The sequence below is a fragment of the Phocoena sinus genome, chromosome 1 (genome assembly GCF_008692025.1).
Source record: "Phocoena sinus isolate mPhoSin1 chromosome 1, mPhoSin1.pri, whole genome shotgun sequence".
NCBI classification, from domain to species: domain Eukaryota; kingdom Metazoa; phylum Chordata; class Mammalia; order Artiodactyla; family Phocoenidae; genus Phocoena; species Phocoena sinus.
The window spans coordinates 90,215,126-90,236,931 of NC_045763.1; the positions used below are offsets into that span (position 1 = coordinate 90,215,126).

The following is a 21,806-nucleotide window of genomic DNA, read 5'->3' on the forward strand; positions in this document are numbered from 1 at the left end:
GCTGTTACTGCCATTAGATTAACAACTTTTGCTACAAGCAAAGGCTACATTCTAGAAGACAGATGGTATCACACTCTAGATATTTTAGGGATTCATTAGGAATTATTGTGTTTCTTCAGGGACTGTAAATATGTCACCCAGAGACAAATGAGTTTCCTTTGGCTCTAGTGTCTATGATGTGTGAGCTTTTAAAACACTGTTATTCTTACACTTTACCCCAGATTAGCATTTTGTACTTAATTAAGGTCATGTCTTTTATATGTCACTGAGAAATGCTATTGTCACATGAATTATGACGATAATAACAATGTGTTATAACTTATGTAATATGATTTACCTAGGCAAGGGCCCATTTTAACTTAATAACTTCTGAAGGATTGATTTTTTTCTATAGCTCCACTTAAGAAGATATTCTTAATCAAACACATTGACAGTAGATTTTTTAACTGCTATTTTAAGACTGTTTTCACTCAGTTTACTGGCAGGTATTTAATCTGCTTTAAAAAAAAAAAAAGTGTTACTCAGTTAATTAGGTTGCACTGACATCTGCTGGTAAGATAGAAAATTCATTAAAATCATGTTTTATAAATTTCAATAGAATCAAATAGTTTAGTTCAGTCTTTAAAACTTGTATTTGCATTCTGGGTTTAACAAATTAGTGGCTTTACCTAATGATTTCTGATTCATAGTTCAATTTGATTCAAGTGGTTTGTTAGCCTGTTGCAACTTTTTTTGGGATCTTCCTAAAGGCCAGTGGCAACAGATGCTTGGTTAAGAAGTAAAACATCTTTTATTTTTTAATTAAAAAAAATTTTTTTTATGTTGGAGAATAGCTGATTAACAATGTTGTGATAGTTTCAGGTACACAGCAAAGTGACTCAGCCATACATACACATATATCCATTCTCCCCCAGACTCCCCTCCCATCCAGGCTGCCACATAACACTGAGCAGAGTTCCCTGTACTATACAGTAGGTCCTTGTTGGTTATCCTTTTTAAATTTAGCAATGTGTACATGTCAATCCCAAACTCCCTAACTATCCCTTTCCTTCACCCTTCCCTCCCTGGTAACCATAAGTTCATTCTCTAAGTCTGTGAGTCCGTTTCTGTAAAACATCTTTTAAATCATAACCTCTTCTAGTCAGTGTTTAACACTGAACGATGACATCATCAACTTCTTTTTTATCCCATCATCATGATTATGTCTTTTGGTCCTAAAGCAGTACAACGGTAGTGATGTTTATTAAGTTAGTTTTCACTTTGAGAAAGGATTCCTGGAAAGATAGGCTTAAGGTGTAGGGAAGGTTGTAAGCTCCAGCAGAGCTAAACTCTAGGGAATATTTTTTTTCTTGTCAGGAGGTATAACATGGCTCCTTTAAAACCTACCAATTCAACACTGATTTAGGGTCACAGAATTTTACAAATGGAAAGAAAGTTACTAATCATTTAGTTTACCCCTCTCCTTTGTAGATGTGGAAACTGAGACCTAGATAAACTTACAGAACTCATTGCCTAGCTGATACAAGAAAAACGTCTCTTAATTCTCTCATTCCAGGATTCTTTCCTATATAAATTGTCTTCACTAGCTGTTTATTAAGTTTATTGTTTAAACCAAAAATACTTGACCATACATAAATATGATTATTTGAAAATTTGTACTTAGTTTACTTTAACTTAACCATCCTGACTTTCTCTAACTAGAGATGTGTCATGAAAATACACACTATATTATGTAATATTGCTCTGTAGTTCTTCAGAAATATATGTTTATTCATAGGTCCTTCCCAGAAACTGAAGCTCTATTGTCTATTTCTTCAGATGTGAAAACAGAAAAAGGCAAGTGGATCAGAAAAAAAAAAGTCAGAAATAAACCTTAACCAGGGAAATTTCTGGTTCCTTGATCAGATTTTGGGTCACAGAATTATGCACCAGATGTCTTAATAGTAATATAAACATGTTCCCCCCCCCCACTTAATTTTGTTCCAATAGGCACTGTTATATAAGATAAAACTTTAGGAATGCAACTGGCAGTGTCATAAAGTGTTAGTTATATAGGTAAATTAACAATCAAATATTCTATAATATGTCATGCACGTTTTTTCTCAGCTTCAGCACTATTGACATTTTGGGACAGTTAATTGGGAGCGGCAGTGCTGCAGCATCCTCCCTGTATGCCAGTAGACTGCTCCCATTTGTAACAACCAAATGTGTCTTCAGACATTGCTAATGACCCCTGGGAGGAAAATCAGCCCAAGTGAAGAACCACTGCTGTAAATTAAAGCTGCTTCCTTCAGATTTATTTATTTATTTATTTATTTATTTATTTATTTATTTATTCTGTGGTACACAGGCCTCTCACTGTTGTGGCCTCTTCCGTTGCAGAGCACAGGCTCAGGACGCGCAGGCTCAGCGGCCATGGCTCACGGGCCTAGCTGCTCTGTGGCATGTGGGACCTTCTCGGACTGGGGCACGAACCCGTGTCCCCTGCATCGGCAGGTGGACTCTCAACCACTGCGCCACCAGGGAAGCCCAGATTTATTTTTTTTAATCTACTTAAGTATTCTGACCAAAAATTTTGTCCTTTTTCTTTTTAAATAAAATAAATATTCACATATGAAAAGAGAAAGAGCCTTGAGTCATCTCTAGTTTAAATACTTCATTTAAATATTTCATTCTGAGCCAGAGCTAATAAAGTGGGTTCCTTAAATTGTTTTCGGTACTTGCATATTTATTTTCACTTCTTTTTATGTGCTAAGGTATAATTTTGACACAGCTACTAATTCACAACCAAGTTTTTCTCACTCTCAGCTGAGCTGCTCTTTATTTGTAATGGCTTTTAAAAAATTCTTTCATTTTCCTGATACTGTAAAGTTCTTCCTACACGTTGTGCCCTTTGAAACCAAAAACAACCAGTGAAATTTTAGGGCAGGTACTTTCAACCCCACTCAGCAGATGAGGAAATTTAGTGGAGCCAGGACTCAGTGCATGTTTCCAATGAATCAAATGCTCTTTGCGTTTCATCCACAATAAGTATATTTTTGAAAATATTTGGGTTTTATATTGAGAGAGCCTTCATGAATGGAGAGGAGGTGGAAGGGGAGAGAGAGAGAAAGTTGGAGGAAACTAGCAGAAAAATAAAAACTGGCTTATGAAATAGCATGCGGTGGAGGATGATCAGATCTCACCATTTATGTCCTCGTAGCTACCAATGAGATTTAGCACCTCTGTCTTCCTCTTCCATCACAGCATTGTCCTCCACTCCAAACCCTTCCTTCCCACTCCCTCTACCTCCTACCCTCCCCACTGTCACCACACGTGCACGTAGGTGTGCACATACACACACACATTCACTAATCCACTCCTGACTTTGTGGTCAAAGCCCTAGGTCTTTTTCAGAGGAGCCATTGTGAGCATTTTTTGTTGCTTCCAAGTTCTTTTTTCCTGGGACCAGCAAAGAGCCAACAATTCATTGCCTATACTCAAGCCTGGGAGCAAAGAATTTCTGGAAGCACTTCAGGATTCCTGAAGCTTACACTGTCCTGGAATCTTTCATTTGACAGTTGATTGCCTGCTTTTTCAGTCTTCTCAACATGGAGCTCTTAACACAGCCAGAGTCCTTCCAAATTCTGCAGCGTTTGTGCATGGCAAAAGAAATTAAGGAAATTTAAAATAATACGCAATGTTGGGAATCTGATGAGAAACAGGTGCTCTCAGATGTGGTAATACTATAGCTATGGCAATGTTTCTTGGTTATATATAGCAATATGTATTAAAACCCCTAAAAATACGAAGACTAGATAGATCCAGGCATTAGACTTGCTGGACTTGATTTTAAAGAAATCATTATAGGTAGGCTCAAAGAGACCTGTTCATGGCAAGGACACTTACCCAAATGTTGTTACAATAATAAGAAATTATCAAACAGAATAGCAATATGATTGATTATATAAACTATGGTTTACCCATCCAATGAAATACCAAACAAATCATGCTTTTAAAATATATGCCTAGAAAAGTCAGGAGGAATAGACACAAAAATGTTTAGCCATCGTTAATGCGGTTGGGGGCTTTTCATTTCTTCTTTATACTGGTCTGAATATGCCAAAATTGCTAGAATGAATATGTACTGTTTTAACTAGAAAAAGGGCATTTGAAATAAAGAAAATGAGATGAAAATTGCCATGATTATGCAGAAACACTGTTACGTAGAAACAGTTTCCCAAATATCGCACCTGGTGGGTCCGGGGGCCTTTCTGATGCTTGAGAGGTGAGTTGAGTAGAATGAACTGCCTTTACTGTCAATGACACACCCCAACATCTTTCCTTTACTGACCATTTAAAATGGGCAAGGCACTGTGTTCATACTTACACAAGTTATCTCCTTTATTCCTTAAAACAAACCCCTACGTAGATATTATTCTCATTTTTGCAGATGAGGAAGTTGAAGCTCCAAGAGGTGAAGTATACATGAGATGCAGGAAGGATTTGAGCCCAAGGACTCCACTGGCACATTTAACCCCTAAGCTATATTGCTTTTCTGATGTAGCTTTAAGCCTGAGCATCCTCTCTTCTCCAGATCATTTGGAGCAAGAATAAGAGGGTGCAGGGAAAAAGTTTTAGTATATGTCTAGCCTCAATCAATGCAAGAGTTTTTGTAACACAGACTGAACTTCACTTTGCTTTCAATTATGCTCTATAAGGTCTGAAAAATATGAAGTGATGCTGAAGATAAGTTTAAGAATGCAAGATGAGAAATAAAACCTGAGAATATTTTCCCACTGGAAAATTTTCCCATGGGCAATGTAGTTAATACCTCTAATCTTGGAACAAAATATGAGAGTATTTGAAAATCTGTGTAAATACCGACCACGAAAGCATGAGTCTGCTTAATTAACATAGAACATCTGGATGGTAAAAGTTTATTTTATTTATCTGCCAATCTCAAGAGGCAAAATGTCACTACCAAGGTTGGACAAAGCAGATAATTAACACTATAAATTTTTAGTGAGGCTGCGAGTTCTATTGGCTTTCTCTGATGGCATTAAGATACATACACATGCCCACGTAAAGGAACAATATACACTGAGCTAATTGCACAGAGACCTCATTGTTGGAACATTAACCATGATTATTTTCATAGCTTTGCAATTTTGAGAATATAACGGCATACTGGGAGCAGGAGGGGGCATAGGAAGAGGAGAAGGTGGCAGAAAGAGGCCTGAGTATTCCTTTCCACCAATAGTGAACGAGGACCAAACACAGACACCGTGTGGAACAGATACTAATTCACATAACAGGAAGTGGGCAACTTAACAATCAGCTGATGCAGACTCCCTGTGGAATTCCTCTACTATGACTCAGGTCTCTTATTTTTTCCTGTATCTATGTAATTGAAATGATCTCTGGATCTTTTGCTGTGTGGAGGGAAGAAGTTCTGAATGCAAGAGATTGACTTAGTGCGTAATACACACGTTTTAGTATCCAGGAGATAACCTACGCTTTTATAACAATAAAGATCATTTGATAGTAAGGGTTGTAATTTCTGCCAGTTCCTACTTAAACATTCTTTCAAAAGAGTTATTTTATACATGTTTCTTAAACAATACATACTTTATGTAAAATCTAAGAATTAATGTGCAATCTCAAAGTCAGATTCAGTGACAAAATGCACGACCTGAATCTAGTAACACATTTACTCCTCACTGCATATAAGTTGCATGTAAGAAACAGAGGCTGCACTTGTGATCCATGCAGTAAATGTTCACAAAAATCAAGTGAACAACTAGACATCCTTTAGCTACTAAAATTAACCCTCCCAGTCACAACAGATACCCACAGAAATAAAAGCACTGATGGTTACACCAAAATCATGCTGGGATAAGTTAGTCCTGGAAAGGGCTGGTTGGAAGGACCACAAGGGAAGTACTGATAGTCACAAAATTTCCACTCGTTTTTATATGGGATTGAGACTATTCTCTCCTCACATGGCTTTTCCCTATACCACAGGCTTTTGTTGAAGAGGCATTTTAGGCTTCAAATGAAAATAATCATCCTTTAATGAAAAAGCTAAGAAATACTTGTCCTGAGTTTCTGATCCTGGAAACAGCTTGCTAAAGGTCCTTAAGGCAAGTGCCAGGAGTCAAAAAAATTGTAGAACATTATCACAACACTGTAAATCAACTATACTTCAATTAAAAAAAGTTTTTTAAATTGTAGAACGGTCTCAGGATGTAAACAATAAAATTGTTGACCAAGGAATCATATCTGCGGATGAAAACTTCTCACAGGAAGACCTATCTGGGTAATACCAGCTTCTTGGGTTTTGAAGTGCCTGTAAATTTTATATGCTAGAAGCCCTAAGCACTTTTTCCCCCTTGTAGAGACTTCTGGAGTAGAAAAAAGTTCATGATGTGCTTAAAAATAAATAAATAAATAAACTGACCATAGCATGAAGAAGCTACTCAAATACCAAGCAGTTTTGAGGTTTGTTTTTGTTTGTTTTACTTTCACATTTTACTTTTGTGGTTGGCATATGGAAAACCAAACTGAGAAATCATAATGTTGGAGTATTTTAAGGGCATGCTGTCATAGATGTTAACAAGCTTATTTATACAATAAGACCTCTGCAGAAAGTGCTCAGCTCGATGCCACATTCCAGAATAGCCACCATTGGTTTCTTTTTCTAAATTGTCTATGTTTACAGGTTTCACAAATACCCCCGAAGTCTTCCCAGTGTGCTTGGCAATGATAAAATTCATGGCAATATCATCACAGTTTTGCGTTTCATCTAACAGAGCATGGACAGCTGCAGGTTGCCTCTGAAAGAGTTCAAGGTATTTGCTATGGAAGAATGAGGCTCCAATCAGCACCAGAGAGTAATGGTCACCATTTCCAAACCCCGGTGCTTGCAGTTCAAAACCTCCGTAACTGTAGACACCAGAGGAAGTAGACACATGCTTTCTTGGAACAAATCCTACAATTTGATCAGGAAATTGCTGAAAAGATGGAAAAAGAACAATTAAGTGTGGCATTTCTTTAAAGCTGACATGGTGAAAGGCAATGATTTACTACAGAAAGAATTAAACTGATTTGTCAGTGTTATTTTATTCCTGGCTTCTACATCTCAATTTCCTTTAACTCCAGACAAATTCATAAATCTATGTACTGATAAGTTTAAAGGTCAATTCATCATAACCAAATCTCTAACGAAATTTCTAACCTCACAAATATTCTCCTAATTTACACATTATCCAATATTAATAAATTCGAGTTACCAAAGAGTCTGGTTTTTCAGTTTGCTATAAGAGAAGTTGACTGTATGAATGATATTTATTACAGGAGATAAGAAGATATAATGTGATTATTTTGAAAAACTGTTTCAATCTCTTAGGCATATATAAAATTATGGATTTACATGTATCATTTTATTGTTTTTCCATGTTGATTTCAATGTTTTTGAAAGTCACCATTGATTTTAAACGATGTTTATTTTTATCTCTTTTCAGCTTGGGTGTCCCTTTTTTAAAAACATAAGAAAAATATATATATACACACACATATATACCCAACACACACATATACAGTTGAGCCTTAAACAATGCAGGGGTTAGGGGCACTGACCCCCCGAGCGTAGTAGAAAACTCATCTATAACTTTACAGTCAGCCCTCCATATCCACAGATCTGCATCTCTAGATTCAGCCAACCACCGATCATGTAGTACTGTGGTTTGTATTTATTGAAAAAATCTGAGTATAAATGTACCTGTACAGTTCAAATCCATGTTGCTCAAAGATATATAGATAGATAGATAGATGGATAGATAGATAGATATAGACATATATATAGATATATGAGATGTGTCAGGATCTTTGAAGGATAGTATTAAAACAATAATAGTAGGATGAGAGTGACTAAAAATAAAACAAAAATCAGCAAAGAAAAGCAGAGAATCATGGAAAAGAAGCATGAACTTATAGAATTAAAAGGTTTAGTTCAATCTCACAAATAAGTTGAGTTTCATTCATTTACAGAACAGACACTAAACTAGGGACACACGCACACAAGTCAGGGTGGGTTAAATCCCGTTTCAAAGAACGCATAGTCTAGAGAGGGTATGATACAGATATGTGAACCAGGAACTACCACACTGTGAAAAAGCTGTAAATGCAGCTGTGCAATTCTCAGGGGGGCATCGAGGACAGGATGACAATTGTGCTGCTGGGAAGCAAAGGGGAATGTCAAGGGTTGGGTGTAAAGGCTGGGAGCCTTCAGAGAAGATGTGCCACTTAATCTATGCGATGAAAGAGATTTCACGGATGAATGGAGGTGGAAAAGGTAAAGCACTGCAAGTGGAGGTGATGGGTGAGTGCAAAGACACAGATACCTGTCTGCTCTAATCTTGCTTCTCTCTAGGCCCCAAATCACTACACTATGCAGGGCACTGATGGGACAGAACTTTAGGAGTCAAATTATCTTGCGCAATGGATTGAAACTGTTCTTGATGGTTTTATGAATAAAACCTAAAGTCATATTTATCCATCTTTAATTATGGTTTACTTGGATTGTTCTAATTAACCGCAGTTCTCATATTTCCCCCCACCCTGATATTTTCAGGAAATTGATTTTTTACCTGAAATAGAAATCTCACAGCTGGAGTATTACATTAGAACTTTTCGCCTAGGAAGCTTTTATTTATAGGGCTGGAAAAACTGCTGATATGGAAAAAATCTGTTGATCAGTACACTAGGCGTGAAGCTGAAAACTGAAGTTTTGAGAATGATGATATCTGCAGAGTACTGTGACCACTTACCATTAATACCTAATGTTCTTACATCCCAAGTCGCTAATTAAGGAGAGTTACTATAGTGCAAATTAGACCATTTATTGGGTAGCACAGTGTTTAATTATTGGACAGGGCTTCAAAGTATTTGTATGCAGTTCTGGTTTCAGGTACTTGTAGTGCAACTTGTAAAAGCTGTCTACTATTAACACATATTCAGTAGGAAAAAGGAGTTTTTATAGATACCAGGTAATTTATGCCTGTTTACCCCAGCTTGGAATTTAAGGGGGTGGGGGTGGGGGAAACTGCCACCACAATGGTCCATGCAGAATTATTATCAGTATTATTAATTTTTAAACAATGGTCTCAGAATCAGACTTAAATTTTATGGATGTAATAAATTGTTTCTTTCAAAGGAAGTTCTGTGCAATATTAATACAGAAATACACTTCTCATTTGAGATACAGGCGAAAGTGCCTCTGGATTTTAGTCTTTGCTCTATCATATACCAGATCGTTTCCTCATTGTTCTTTGGAAGTCAGTTCTAGCTCTTCTTTCCAATATACCAAATATAAATCAAATACAGATAAAAGATACTGTAACTTTCAGATTAGCTTAACTGAGCTCAGGAAATCTGATTATGACAAATTCATCTATCTTTTAGATAAATACTGTCCACACTGGTTTGGGTGACTCTCACATTAAACCATGCTGCTCTGGTTAAACACTAGATCAGACTTTATACTGATGATTTCATAAAGGATGTAGCAACATTACCTGCCACACGGAGAAAGCAAAAACAAGGTCTTGGGTGCTAATTAGCATGTCATCATCTACCATTAACACCGCTGAAATGAAAGGAAAAAAATTTAAATCAAACAGTTTGGAAATGAAAAAAAAGTTATAAGATACAGTGGTGTTTTTATAAGTCATTCAAATGAAGTATTTTCTGAATGAAATTCAGTAAATAAAAAATGTATTCTTGGAGAGATCTGTCTAGCAGAAAAAGTTTTTACTTGAACTGTATTTAATTTTTATAATTTCCTGAGGGGGAAATTATCATGTATTTATCATCCATTATCCTAGAAACTAATGAACCTATAAATAAATAAAACCAAGGTTCTTTTAAGCAAATTACAATCTCAGTAACTGCTGAGTGGGAGGAAAAGGAGGCAGCAAAAAATACATTAAGCATAAGTTAGATGGCATTTTACTAACTTCTGTGATGCAGTAATATGTAATCATAGCATATCTTCTTTCACAATATTAACCTCTTTGTCACTGTTGCAAGATATATGCGATTTCTTCCCCAGGAGACTGCTTCTTGACATCTTGGAAACTGCCCCTTAAGTTTTTCAAAATGCTCTCTTATGATTAAATTTCCCTATTTTCTCCAATTAAGACAAGTAGAAGGCCCAAAAGCCACGCACCCACCCCCAGCTCTGGTTAGCTGCAGCCCTGCCAGACTAAGAACCCAGCTGCAACTCACCATTGGTTTCTAGTTCAGGAAAGACCTGGAGTCGATTTCTCATCCTGTTTGTTGTCTGTACTTTGAAGATCACAGGGACAGGGTGAGGCCCTAGAGAGTTCCATAACTCATCTGGTCCCTTCTCCCCAACATTGTTCCACACCACAATCACTTTGTGCAGATATGGTACTGCCTGATAATGATTTAAAAGTCTCAACAAGAGATCTGTTCTGTTGTACGTCTGCATTATGAGAGTAAAGGAATCCTGGGTGGACTTGCCCTGGGATTTTATTTCCCTACGCAGAGTGAGCATCTTATCTTCTTTGATATTAGGAAGTAAAGCGGTCAAAGCCCCAGCTACCAGCAGTAACACAAGGATTACCACCAAAGAGAAACGAAGTACTCGAATCCCCATCACTCTTCCAGGGAGTTTGCAGATGTGGCAACACCTGGAGTAGAAATAGAAATAAAATGCAGAATCTTAGCATTCTTACTAGTTACTATGTTTTTGTTTTTGCTTTTTTGAGGAGAGAGGTTAATCATCTTTTAGCTGACTCAAGTTCAGTTTACCCTGCCTCTTTGATAAGGTGATTTGGCCTTAGATGAAAAGTACAGTGAATAAACCTTTCCTTCTGGGCCTGCTCACTTTGCAGCTGCAGACAAAGGGTTATCTACACACCGAACAGGAAGAATTAAGCAGTGCATTTTAAAATTTGCCCTCATTTCACTACTAAACATTTGGAACTGAGATTATTTTTTTCAGATGGGATTATATTTTTCTTGGTAGTATACTAATTCCTTAAGCAGCTTTATTGAGATATCGTTGACACATAAAAGTTGTATATATGTAAGGTGTACAACTTGATGTTCTGATATATGTATATTTCAGTACACTAACTTTAAACTTACATTTTGGTAGCAAACTTTTTTCCAAGTGAAATCATATGCAGAACCCTAACATATGAAATAATAGTAATAGCAGCAGAAGCAAACAATTATAGTGGGTTTATTACATTCTAGGCTCTGTACTATGTGCTTTGCGTGTCATAGTACGTGCTTACTCAGTAAATTAAACAAATAACCACTGAGCACTTAGTGTACCATGCACTGTTTTAGATTCTGTGAGTATAGCAATGAATAAGATAGACAAAGTCTCTGCTGTTAGTAGCAGAGGAAATAGTAGGGCCAAACAGGTAACAAAGTAAATAAACTCAAAGCTAATTCAGCATGATGGTAACGAAGAGAATAAATCAGAATGACATGACAAGCAAGGGTCAGATTATGGGGGATTTTGTTGGCCTGAGTAAGGAGTATGGATTTTATTCTAAGTGAGATGGGAAGCCATTGGAGGGTTTTGATCAGGGGAGCAACAGAATCCTGTTTACATTTTACTATTATTCCCATTTAATAGTATTTGGATGCTTACAGAGGTTAAATAACTTTCTCAAGGTTACTAAACAACTGAAGTAATGGATCTAGGATTTTTATCCAGGAAAAAAACTCCTGCCAGAGCCCAGGCTTTTTCATCATCATGGGCTGGGGAGTGTACTGCCAGTTTCAAATGTGGGATGTGCTGAGGTAGGGCTCTTGAGCTTCCAAAGCAACCTCTGTCACAGAACATGAGGATCACCAGGTATTGTCATCAGCTTTGGACTCTCGTATTCCTCACTATACCTACAGGATCCACCTGAGATGGCTACAGAAGAGTAGGCGAACAAAAACCAAGGGATGTGGCCTGGAGATTTATTGGTCAAAATTTTTTGTCTGATCAAAACTCAGTCACAAATGTAAGGAAAGGTTAAATCTCATACTGTTTTACAGATACCCAGAACTCTGATTTCTTGGCTTCCAATACAGTTTCATTATCACCCCTACTGCCTCGTTTTGGAGCACTGCTGGCTTTCAATTGCTGCTGTTGTTTGATTCTTCTGCTCTTTCTGCTTTTGATTTACTTACTTTACTTACTCCTCCACAAGCCTCCACAAGCCTCCACAAGCTTTTGAGGGATGGCCTCATTTTCTATGCTGGCAGCTGAGCCTTCAAATACATCTCAACACTTTTCCTAGATCTATTCTACTACTCTACTCAAGTACAAAAGCCTGAAATGAGGAAAAAGAAAGCTTAAAGAAATTTACTTATAAAAAGACTGAAAACAAAAATCAACCAGGAGTTTCGAGACATATAAAACATATCTTTAAGAAAAAAAAATAGATCTCTCAGAACCAGAAAGACTGAGATATTATTATTCTTGATGACTTTAATTGACCCATGGTCTATCCACTCTTACTACTTTTAATACAATTTTTCCTCTCAGGCTATACACTAAACAGATACCCTTATCTATTCCTTATTACAGATAAATAATATCAAGTTGGTAAAGACTTCTCACTGCTAACTCACACCTGTGGTGTGCTAACTGTACAAGCCACTGTCACTGTTCTTCCTTGTATAACACTCTCCTGTACAGTTTATTTTGGTTTCCTTCATGAAAAAGTGCACTGTGTCTGTATGTAAGCTCTTGATTTTGCACCTTGTGGTTTCAGTTGGGCATCTGCAGCTAGGCCACCATTCTACAGACAATCCTAAGACTAGTCTAAATCTTCCTGTCTTAACAGATTAGGTTCCAAACGAAATCTCACTTGGCTATCCAAATGATGTCCGATCAGTCTTCCGTTTTTCATCGAGGAAACTTGGCAGTGGTGGAGTTAAAGTGACAGTCACATTCCCCGATCTTGTTTCAAGTTGTGAGGCGTGTTTTGTAACTGTAGCAACAGTTTTTCTCTATACAGGTCAGCAAGGACATAGAGAGGCCATATAGACCATGCCTTTAACATCTCTCTTTAAAGTTCACAGAAGTGGGGACTGGAGAATTGCAAGGCTTATAGGGGAACACACCCCATGATGTGATAATGCTCTGAGGCCTGTGCAAGCAAAGGAAGAACTTATTCATAAGGACAAGGGAATGGTCATTGTCATTCAGCAACTCTCACTTTTCAAAAGTCCAGATTTGAAAAGAAATGTTCCCTTGCAGTAATCTTTTTGGAGAGCTTTCAAGGATATTGTCTCCTGGACTTTCTCTGCAGCCTGTTCTGTTAAGAAATTTTGTGTTTCTCCTTTTATCATAGCTTCACTCTAAGATACGAACAAAATGAATTATTTTTGAAGTAACTTCAGCTTTACCATGATTACTTTTCAAGGATGGTGATTTAAGGTTTGAGAGCACAAATCTTTTCACTGTATACACTCTTTTACTAAAACAACATATACTGTTAATGTGGTAAACCAAAGAGAAACCATTATGAATTAATAATCTTGGTTCAAAGGCCTTGATAATCCTTCTAATACTGACTCAAAAGCAGGTCTCATAAAACATATTTTCAGTTCTACATAAAAATGGCTGGTTATAAGCACTCAGAGTTAACAATCCTGACAACTGCATTAAAGTATACCCTGATTAAGATCTTTATGTTCATTTTCTTCAGCTGAGTAGGAGTAACATACTATAAAACTTACATAGCAGTGTCTCTAGTCTCTAAAACAGACATTAATAGCTACCTGGCAGTTTTAGTGGAGAAAAAGTAATGAAGATTCATCTCTATAGCCTACTATAAATATACATTGTCAAAGATAATCGTGAACGACTGTTTCACTTTTATCTATACTTTAAAGTGGGAGTTACCCCACTTTATCTGTCATAGAAATTTCCTCTTTCAGATAGCTTCTAATCCCCTATTTTACTTGTATCAAAAATGTTTTGAGAGATATAATTTATATCTTTGGAAAGACAATGTAAATATTTCATGTAGTATTTATTAAATGATATCGCCTGATAAAATTATGTTACATTTGTAGTCTACATAGAAAAGCAAGAACAAAAACTTTATAGACTGCAGTGCAAGTGGCATCTCTGTACTTTGAGAATAGCTGAAGTCTGGAACTTTATTGTAGGCCTACTGGAAACAGCCTTAGAACAGTATGGAGAGTGGTGATGACTTCATAGCTATCTGGATTTCAGTTTATAGCTTTTTTCTGTCCTTTGTCCAGAGAAGTATCTATCACCTAAATCACAGCTTTGAGTTTTGAATGGGGGGATATGAAAATGAATACATTCGGATAACCTATGTCTTACTTAGAAAGAACCAAGAATTAAAATTATTTAATTTAAAATTATATCTATTGATATATATATTTCCTGGCACCCTGCCTCATTCCAAAAAGGATCTGACAGTTCTTAGTCTATCCCCTTTCTGCCCTTCTTCCATCTATGACTATAGTAAACTAAATGTGACTTTGATAAACACAGTAAATGTCAGCAAAACAAAAATCCTTCTTTTTCTCCTAATCATCTGCAAAATCAAAGATCCCCAGATGATATTTTTTGCACATATGTTAACTTATTTAGTTCCTCATGAGTAGAGAGCACATCCTTTTAGTTATTTTGATATGGTTACATAGCATCTCCTAGACCAGCGGTTTTCAACCAGGGACGATTTTGCTCTCTAGGGAATATGGGGCAAAGTCGGGAGACATTTTTAAAGGCTTTTTATTTATTTATTTATTTATTTATTTATTTATTTATTTTTTTTTTTTTGCGGTATGCGGGCCTCTCACTGTTGTGGCCTCTCCCATTGCGGAGCACAGGCTCCGGACGCGCAGGCTCAGTGGCCATGGCGCATGGGCCCAGCAGCTCCGCGGCATGTGGGATCTTCCCGGACCGGGACACGAACCAGTGTCCCCTGCATCGGCAGGCGGACCCTCAACCACTGCGCCACCAGGGAAGCCCGGGAGACATTTTTGATTGTTGTGACTGGGGCTAGGAGATGCTATTGCTCTCTGGTGGGCAGATGGCAGTGCTGCTGCTAAACATCCTACAATGGACAGGACAGGCTCCACAGCAAGGAATTATCCAGGCTTAACATGCCAGTGATGCCAAGGTGGAGAAGCCCTGCTCTACATATATTTTACCTTGAACACGAACACTGCTAGCCAAGTGGCCCCTGAAATCCCTACTGCTATGTATTACGCTCAATGAAGGATAAAGCAATGTCTCCAAAACTGCCCCAGTATCTATATGCCTTATGATACAAACACATCATAAACTCAGAAAACTGAAAGAGACCTCAGAGCCCTCCTAAGCCAGCTTCCTTGTTTCATAGATAAAGAACCCAAGGTCCAGGTATAAGGAATTTGCCTGAACTGATGCAGATGCAAATATACTGTCAACAGAAAATCACTTTAACAACATATACATGATCATCAGTAGCCAATCTACGTCCTGTGATTTAGAAAGCTTAGGACTATAGACTGCATGTTGAGTCTATAGTTCTGAAACAGAGGTGCTAAAACATATTGATAAATAGCTGAATTTCCTACAGTATCACATTTGAAAACCAGAAGTTGCTGCAACAGGTCATTTCTCACTTCAAGCTGTTAAGGAAAGAATTTCTGCACTGGTCGCATTAAATTAGAGCAAGTTCTTCTCCTGGCAGCAAGATTGAATGAGCCATTCCCTTACAGGTAAATCAGATTCAAATAAACACCGAAGACAACATTTAAAACAGACAGCAGACACTAAGTACCTGTGTCTCCACCTCCCTCCCTAATCTCACCCTGTTATCAGTAGCAAAGGCTGCCTGTCAGTCCTGGCGTTTTGTTTTTCCCTCCTAAGCATCCTGTACAAAGCATCAAATTGCTTCTCAATACTTCTACAGGCAGCTACTACCAATTAATTAGATTTGCTTTCTCATCATTGATTTAAGAGGAAATAACATAAATATTATGTATAAAGGCTTCTTAAAGCACTGCGTCCTTCAATCCAGCTATTTGTTACTGAGGCAGTGAGGCCTTCTCTACCCTCAAAGTGCACAGGTCTGAATTATGCTAGATGAAAGTTCCTTCTCGTCTTGCATCTTTCTCCAGGAATTGACAATTAATTGTGTGATAATGATGATGGTGGTGTTTGGAGATGACCAAACTTATGGACATATATCAGGGCAGGAGAAGGAATGGCCTTATTCTTAAGAGGAACATCCACGACTTATAACGATCCAAGGAGTCAATGCATCCTAAGAAGAAAGCCTAGAAATAGAAAAACATTTTTAGCTCAGTATAGTGCCATGCAAAATCAGTTCCAGAAATGGGTCAAAAAGAAGCCAAGTACATCCGCAAATACATTACTTTTACCATTCCAGGACACTGAAGCTTTTCACTTGAACTTCTCTCTGTTTTAGTCACAGGAAGATGCAGGGGAGGCAAGATTGTTGGGCAACAGAAACCTGGAATATTCTATGGAACCCTCTCCCTTTTATACAACACTGGTTTTCAGCAATAAACTCACACTGCAAAATCGTTTCTCTAAGAGAAACAGATTTCATACACATGAATTATGATTTGTAAATAGCTTTAGATATTAAACCTAACAAAGACGTAATCTTAATTCATATGAGCTTCCTAACTTTATTAGAGGAAGGTCAGAATATCCATAGTAGTTATGTCAGTCCATAAACATTCCTAGGTGCTTACCATGCACGAGCCCAGCACTGTCAGGCACTAGGGATGGTAATGAGCAAGGCCATCAATTCCTGCCCTCACAGAGCTTAGCAATAGTAATGGAAGTTGTCAGACCTCTTCCCTCTTTATGTTACCTAACAACTCAAATCAGTAATGTTTCAAACCTTCAGAGACACGGGAATTAAAATATATCCACCCCATTTTGTAGATGGGCTAGCTGAGACTGAGAATATTAAATGATGTTTCCTGAGCCACAGAAAGAGTGGTGGGTCCAAACAAACTCCCGACTCTCACACTTGACCTACATTATATTTTTAGTGTCTTTCAAGTAGTCTCTGTTTTCAGCTTTGTTCTAGTCTACAAGAATATTTCAACTTTGTAGGTATTGACTTTATACTATAACCTGGAATACTATTTCAACGGATAAGATCTAAAACAGGCAATACAGTATTTTCTAACAGACCCTGGCTCAAGTAAAAACTCTTATTTCCAAGGAAACAAAAAACCTCTATAGGAAACAATTTTTCTCAGATAAAAATACTGGTATTTCACTTATGTCCATAGCAGCATTATTCACAATAGTCAAAAAATGGAAGCAACCCAAATGTCCATTGACAGATGAATGGATAAACAAAACGTGGTATAGACATACAATGGAATATTATTCAGGCTTTAAAAGGAAGGAAATTCTGACACATGCTACAACATGGATGAACCTTCAGGACATCATGCTCAGTGAAATAAGCCAGCACAAAAGGACAAATACTCTATGATTTCACTTACATGAGGAATATAGAGTAGTCAAATTTATAGAAACAGAAAGTAGAATGGTGGTTGCCAGGGGCCCGGGGAACAGAGAAATGGAGAGTTGTTGTTTAATGGTTATAGAATTTCAGTTTTGCAGGCTGAAAAAGTTCTTGAGATTGGCTGCTCAACAATGTCAATACACTTAACACTATTGAGCTGTACACTTAAAAATGGTTAAGATGGCAAATATTATGTGTATTTTACCACAATTTTTAAAAAGCAAAAAAAAAAATACTGGTACTTACCTCATTATGGTAAAGTTTTAATTTTTAAAAAAAATTTTCCTTATGGCTTCAGTAATTGATAGGAACAGGCTCTCTTGGCACTATTAAGGGAAATCAAAGAATTTTCTGTGATGTTTTTGTCAATCACCAGGAAATTTTAAAAAAATGCTTTTTAATGCTATCGTCCATAGGCTTTGAATTATTTTTAGAAATTAAAATTTGCTATACTGTGTTCTAAAAACTACATTTAGGCAATTAGGTAGGTGCTACCTGTCAGGTTGGTGCTAACATTGCTATATTTTTTGTTTTCATCTTTCTCTTAGGTATCCAGAAGCAGAATAAACTCACATCATGCTGATGATCTAATGTGTTTACACTTTTGAAACCAGAACATATATGCCATGGAGCAAGACCTCTGAATGCATTAGCAACCTGCACTTGTATTCAATTTCTAGATTTTTAAGTATCTGTAGTTTTATCTACCATCAAAACTACTTTTTTCACTAAAGGTTCATAAGGCATTCAATTTGAAGTACTAAAAAAACTCAGGGTCTAAAATAGGGTTGCAGGTAAATGTCAGCGTTGATTACTGAGGAATGACAGATGGCATCCTTCCTATTCCTTACTCTTGCCCAAAAGGAGCTGGAACCTTGGCTGGAGGTGAGCTTCTGCCCCTTAATCTTCTTGGCTTTCATTTCTCACAGTCCTTAATCACATGTCTAAGAAGTTAGGGATTTTTTCCCCCATATAGTCTGCACAGTTAACCTAATGCAATTAATTAGTAGATGATCTAAACAAATATTTAAAAGTTCAGGGTAGAAATCCATTTATTGGTTTAAAATGTTCATTAATATATCTACCTATTTTATGATCTTATAAATCCATAACATATGAAGGAATTCAGAACTGATTGGAGACCAGCAAGATACTGCATCTGTAATGACCACCTGAATAGACCTGAAGAATCATTTTTGATTTTCCAAACTTATATTCTTTCATGATTCAAGTTACTGAAGGGGTAAAGGGATGGCTTAGCATGTATCTGGGCTCATCAGGTGACAGTTGTTCCTCCTCACTACACCAAAAGCACCTCTTGTGCGCATCTTAAATATCATTTAGTTCTAAAATCCTGAACTGATTTGCCCTCTCCTCACATCCCGCTTCTTCGGCCCATAAAATTCCTCCAGGGAAAGAACTTTATCAGGCTTTTTAACCTACCTCCCTTCCCCCACCCCGTGCCCAGCACAGAGCTCAGCACATAGTAGACACTCATTAAATGATTGTTGAATGAATGAAACTAACTTTAATTTTGATATGACAACATATACTGGTTAACATATATGGGACAAACATTATTTCAAGATGACAAATCACGTGAGACATGTCAAACATTTTCCACTCATAGCACTTTTCCTGATTTAGTGTCCAATTTATATTTCTAATAAAATATTTAGTATTGAAGTTGGTAATTATGTCGTCTAGGAATGAAAGATGTGAAGTGGCATTGCCACTTTTTGAAAGAAGGCCCTCACTGGAATAACTATCTTATATTCTGGGGAGTGAGCAGTGGGGAATTTAGGAGTTCCAGGACCACTGTAACTGAAATTAAACTTCAATTTCTCCAACTTATTTCAAAACTATTTGAAAAAGGGTATTGCAGATTTCTCCATAACCCAGGTGAACAATTTCTCATCTGCAGCAATATAGGGCAAAATGTAGAATTTATTTTCAAAGGCAGAATACAAAAACACAGGCTCAGATGGCAGCTGACCTGGATGAGTTAAGAGAACGCTGGAAACCAGTTGCTGAAATTTAGTTATTTCCATATATGCACACCCCACCCCCACTCCCAGTTACATCATACTGAAATAAAGCAGCTTTGGAGAAACACTCAATCGCTGTGGAAATATTTATCTTCAACCTAGTTTGTACCCACTTAACGTTTCCCCAGCAGTGCAGTACAGTAAAACTCAGTCTATGGCTAATATAAAAGCTTCCTAAAAATATAAGTAAATGTTACGAATTGAAAATATTTCTATGTTCAAATTAAAATAATGAAATATACGCCAAGAAAGACAAAGACAAAATACTCTTTCCAGAACTTAATTTCTGAAATCTAGCTGCTTTTACACAGCAGTTTAATTAACACGAACATTTAAAAAAAAAATGGTAGAATAAGTAAATTTTATTTTCAAAAATAAAACCACAGAATCAGTACCCCACACACTCACAAAGTTCCAAGAAGGAGTGCAAAACACATATATTCTCACTGCAAAAAGATTTTTAACACGAGAGCATTTTCCTATTTCCTTACCTCGAGTGCAGAAGACTGCAGTGGGACCTAGCCGATTTATTTGCTTCCAGCTTGGTTACGATGAAACGAAAGGGGGGTCTCGCTTGCTCATTTTTCATTTTTTTCCCAAACCCAGCAGCGTGCATTCACCCGGCATTACTCGCTGGATTGATAACCTGGATGAAACGCTGCCCACAAAGAGAGAGCCTGAAGCAGAGGGCAGTCATGGGTGGCCGCCCCTCCCTTTCGGTGACGCTCCACTTCCTGTTAGACTAAAAAGCCGTTCCCAAGAATCTCGGTTTTGTAGTTTCTAGCCCACCTCCAAAAGCCAGTCCTCCTTTGCCCCATTTCTCCCCCCCAGGGTAACAACTTTTAATCATTCAGGTGACGGACCACCTGACCTTACCCAAACAATTTCCCAGAGAGGCGTTGGAAGAGGAGTTCCAACCACCGTGGGCGCCCAGCACTGGCCTGCAGGGCTCGCCTTTGGCGCTCCGCAAGCCCTCACGTCCCACCAACGAGTCAGTTTTCCCTGCACTTCCCTGAAACTGGTTATGGGGTTCTCACGAGAATTAGAGCCACGGCGGCGGCCTCTAGGATGACCTGGAAGTGAAGGGGACGTGTAGGAACTCGAGTTTTGGGTTATGAACGGATTGAGATTGTCTGGGACGCAATGCCTTAACCAAACCTCAATTTCAACACGGTCTCGTAGGATCTCCTTTTAAAAGGCTCTTTTAAATACCTTTAACATTCTTTCGGAAGACATTTATTGATTGCCTCCTGCGTGGCAGTACAGAAAGGTCAGGCACTGTTTTCGGGGGCGGGACGGGGTGGATTACTAGGATTTGGGCGCCCATGGAGTCCATCCAGCAAAACCATTCTTTGCGCTTCCTGCGGACTGGCGGCGAGAGAATATGTCGCCGCCTGGATTCTTAAGCACTGCTCTCTAATGCACCAGGATTTAATGCTAATAGGGGCAATGGCGAAAGGGCAGGCGCTGGACGCCAGCGCATCCGGGAACAAGAATGGTAGGCAGTCGGAGTGGGCGTGAGTGGGCTCACAACCTCCCAGCCAGCCCAGTCTGTGGGTGGCCATCTCAGGATTTTCTTCCTGAGTCCAGGTGGCGGGACTCCACTCCAAGTCGGCCCTTTAGACCACTTAATAGTTGCCAACTCTTCTTGCCCCCAGCAAAACTCGCGCAACGCGACCCTCGTCGTAAGCCCCGCCCCACCGCGCACGCCCCTCCCTCGGCCCCGCCTTCCCCCTTTCCCGTCCCAGGACGCGTTGCGCGGCTTGGGCCGGAAGTCGGCGGGTTCTCCGGTGTGTGTCTGAGTCTGTCTGTCTCGAAGCCGCGCGCGGCCCGGGGCAAGCGGGATTCCCAGATTCCCATCTGAGGCGTCACCACTGTCACTACCATCACCCACGGAGCCACTACTAGAGGGGAGTAGACCCGGCCCTTCGCCGGGCAGAGAAGATGTTGCCCCTGTCCATCAAGGACGATGAATACAAACCACCTAAGTTCAATCTGTTCGGCAAGATCTCAGGCTGGTTTAGGTGCGGGGTGCCGTATTTGCGGGAATGGGGTGTCCGGCAGAAGGGGAAAAGGCCCAGACTTAAGGATGGCCCGAGGTCCAGGGAGGGAGCGTCAGGGACACCCTCGTTCGTGTGAGGACAGGAACGGGTGGACTGGGAGGGTCCTGAAAGGGGAACCCAACCTCCTGGTC

General features: G+C 38.6%; 2 protein-coding genes across 11 annotated transcripts in view; one reads left to right on the forward strand and one right to left on the reverse strand.

Annotated features, from left to right (window-relative positions):
• Window positions 1-4,905: 4,905 nt before the first annotated feature.
• Window positions 4,906-21,765, reverse strand: EXTL2 (exostosin like glycosyltransferase 2). Of its 5 annotated transcripts, XM_032622174.1 has the most exons (7): window positions 20,489-20,632; window positions 20,104-20,270; window positions 17,811-17,890; window positions 12,888-16,326; window positions 10,270-10,697; window positions 9,558-9,628; window positions 4,907-6,995 (listed from the first exon to the last, which is right to left on the reverse strand). In XM_032622174.1, exons 5-7 carry the CDS (start codon window positions 10,661-10,663, stop codon window positions 6,507-6,509), a joined length of 954 nt encoding a protein of 317 aa, XP_032478065.1. In that variant the 5' UTR covers window positions 10,664-10,697; window positions 12,888-16,326; window positions 17,811-17,890; window positions 20,104-20,270; window positions 20,489-20,632; the 3' UTR covers window positions 4,907-6,506. The 5 variants fall into 5 exon arrangements, with proteins under 5 accessions (XP_032478075.1, XP_032478055.1, XP_032478043.1 ...); XM_032622184.1 differs by lacking the exon at window positions 20,489-20,632 and having other exon boundaries at window positions 4,906-6,995; window positions 12,888-13,380; window positions 20,104-20,391; XM_032622159.1 differs by lacking the exon at window positions 12,888-16,326 and having other exon boundaries at window positions 20,489-21,765.
• The window catches only part of SLC30A7 (solute carrier family 30 member 7), an 82,554-nt gene continuing 81,441 nt past the window's right edge, over window positions 20,694-21,806 (forward strand). The window contains exon 1 of one of the 6 annotated variants that reach the window (XM_032622130.1): window positions 20,694-20,882. Coding sequence is in view for 3 of the 6 variants with exons in the window: in XM_032622101.1 (XP_032477992.1) it covers window positions 21,557-21,636 (80 nt within the window). In the remaining 3 variants the exon portion in view is untranslated. Of the gene's footprint in view, window positions 20,883-21,363; window positions 21,637-21,806 lie in introns of those variants that run through there. The other 5 variants (XM_032622101.1, XM_032622111.1, XM_032622118.1 and 2 more) reach the window with 5 other exon arrangements.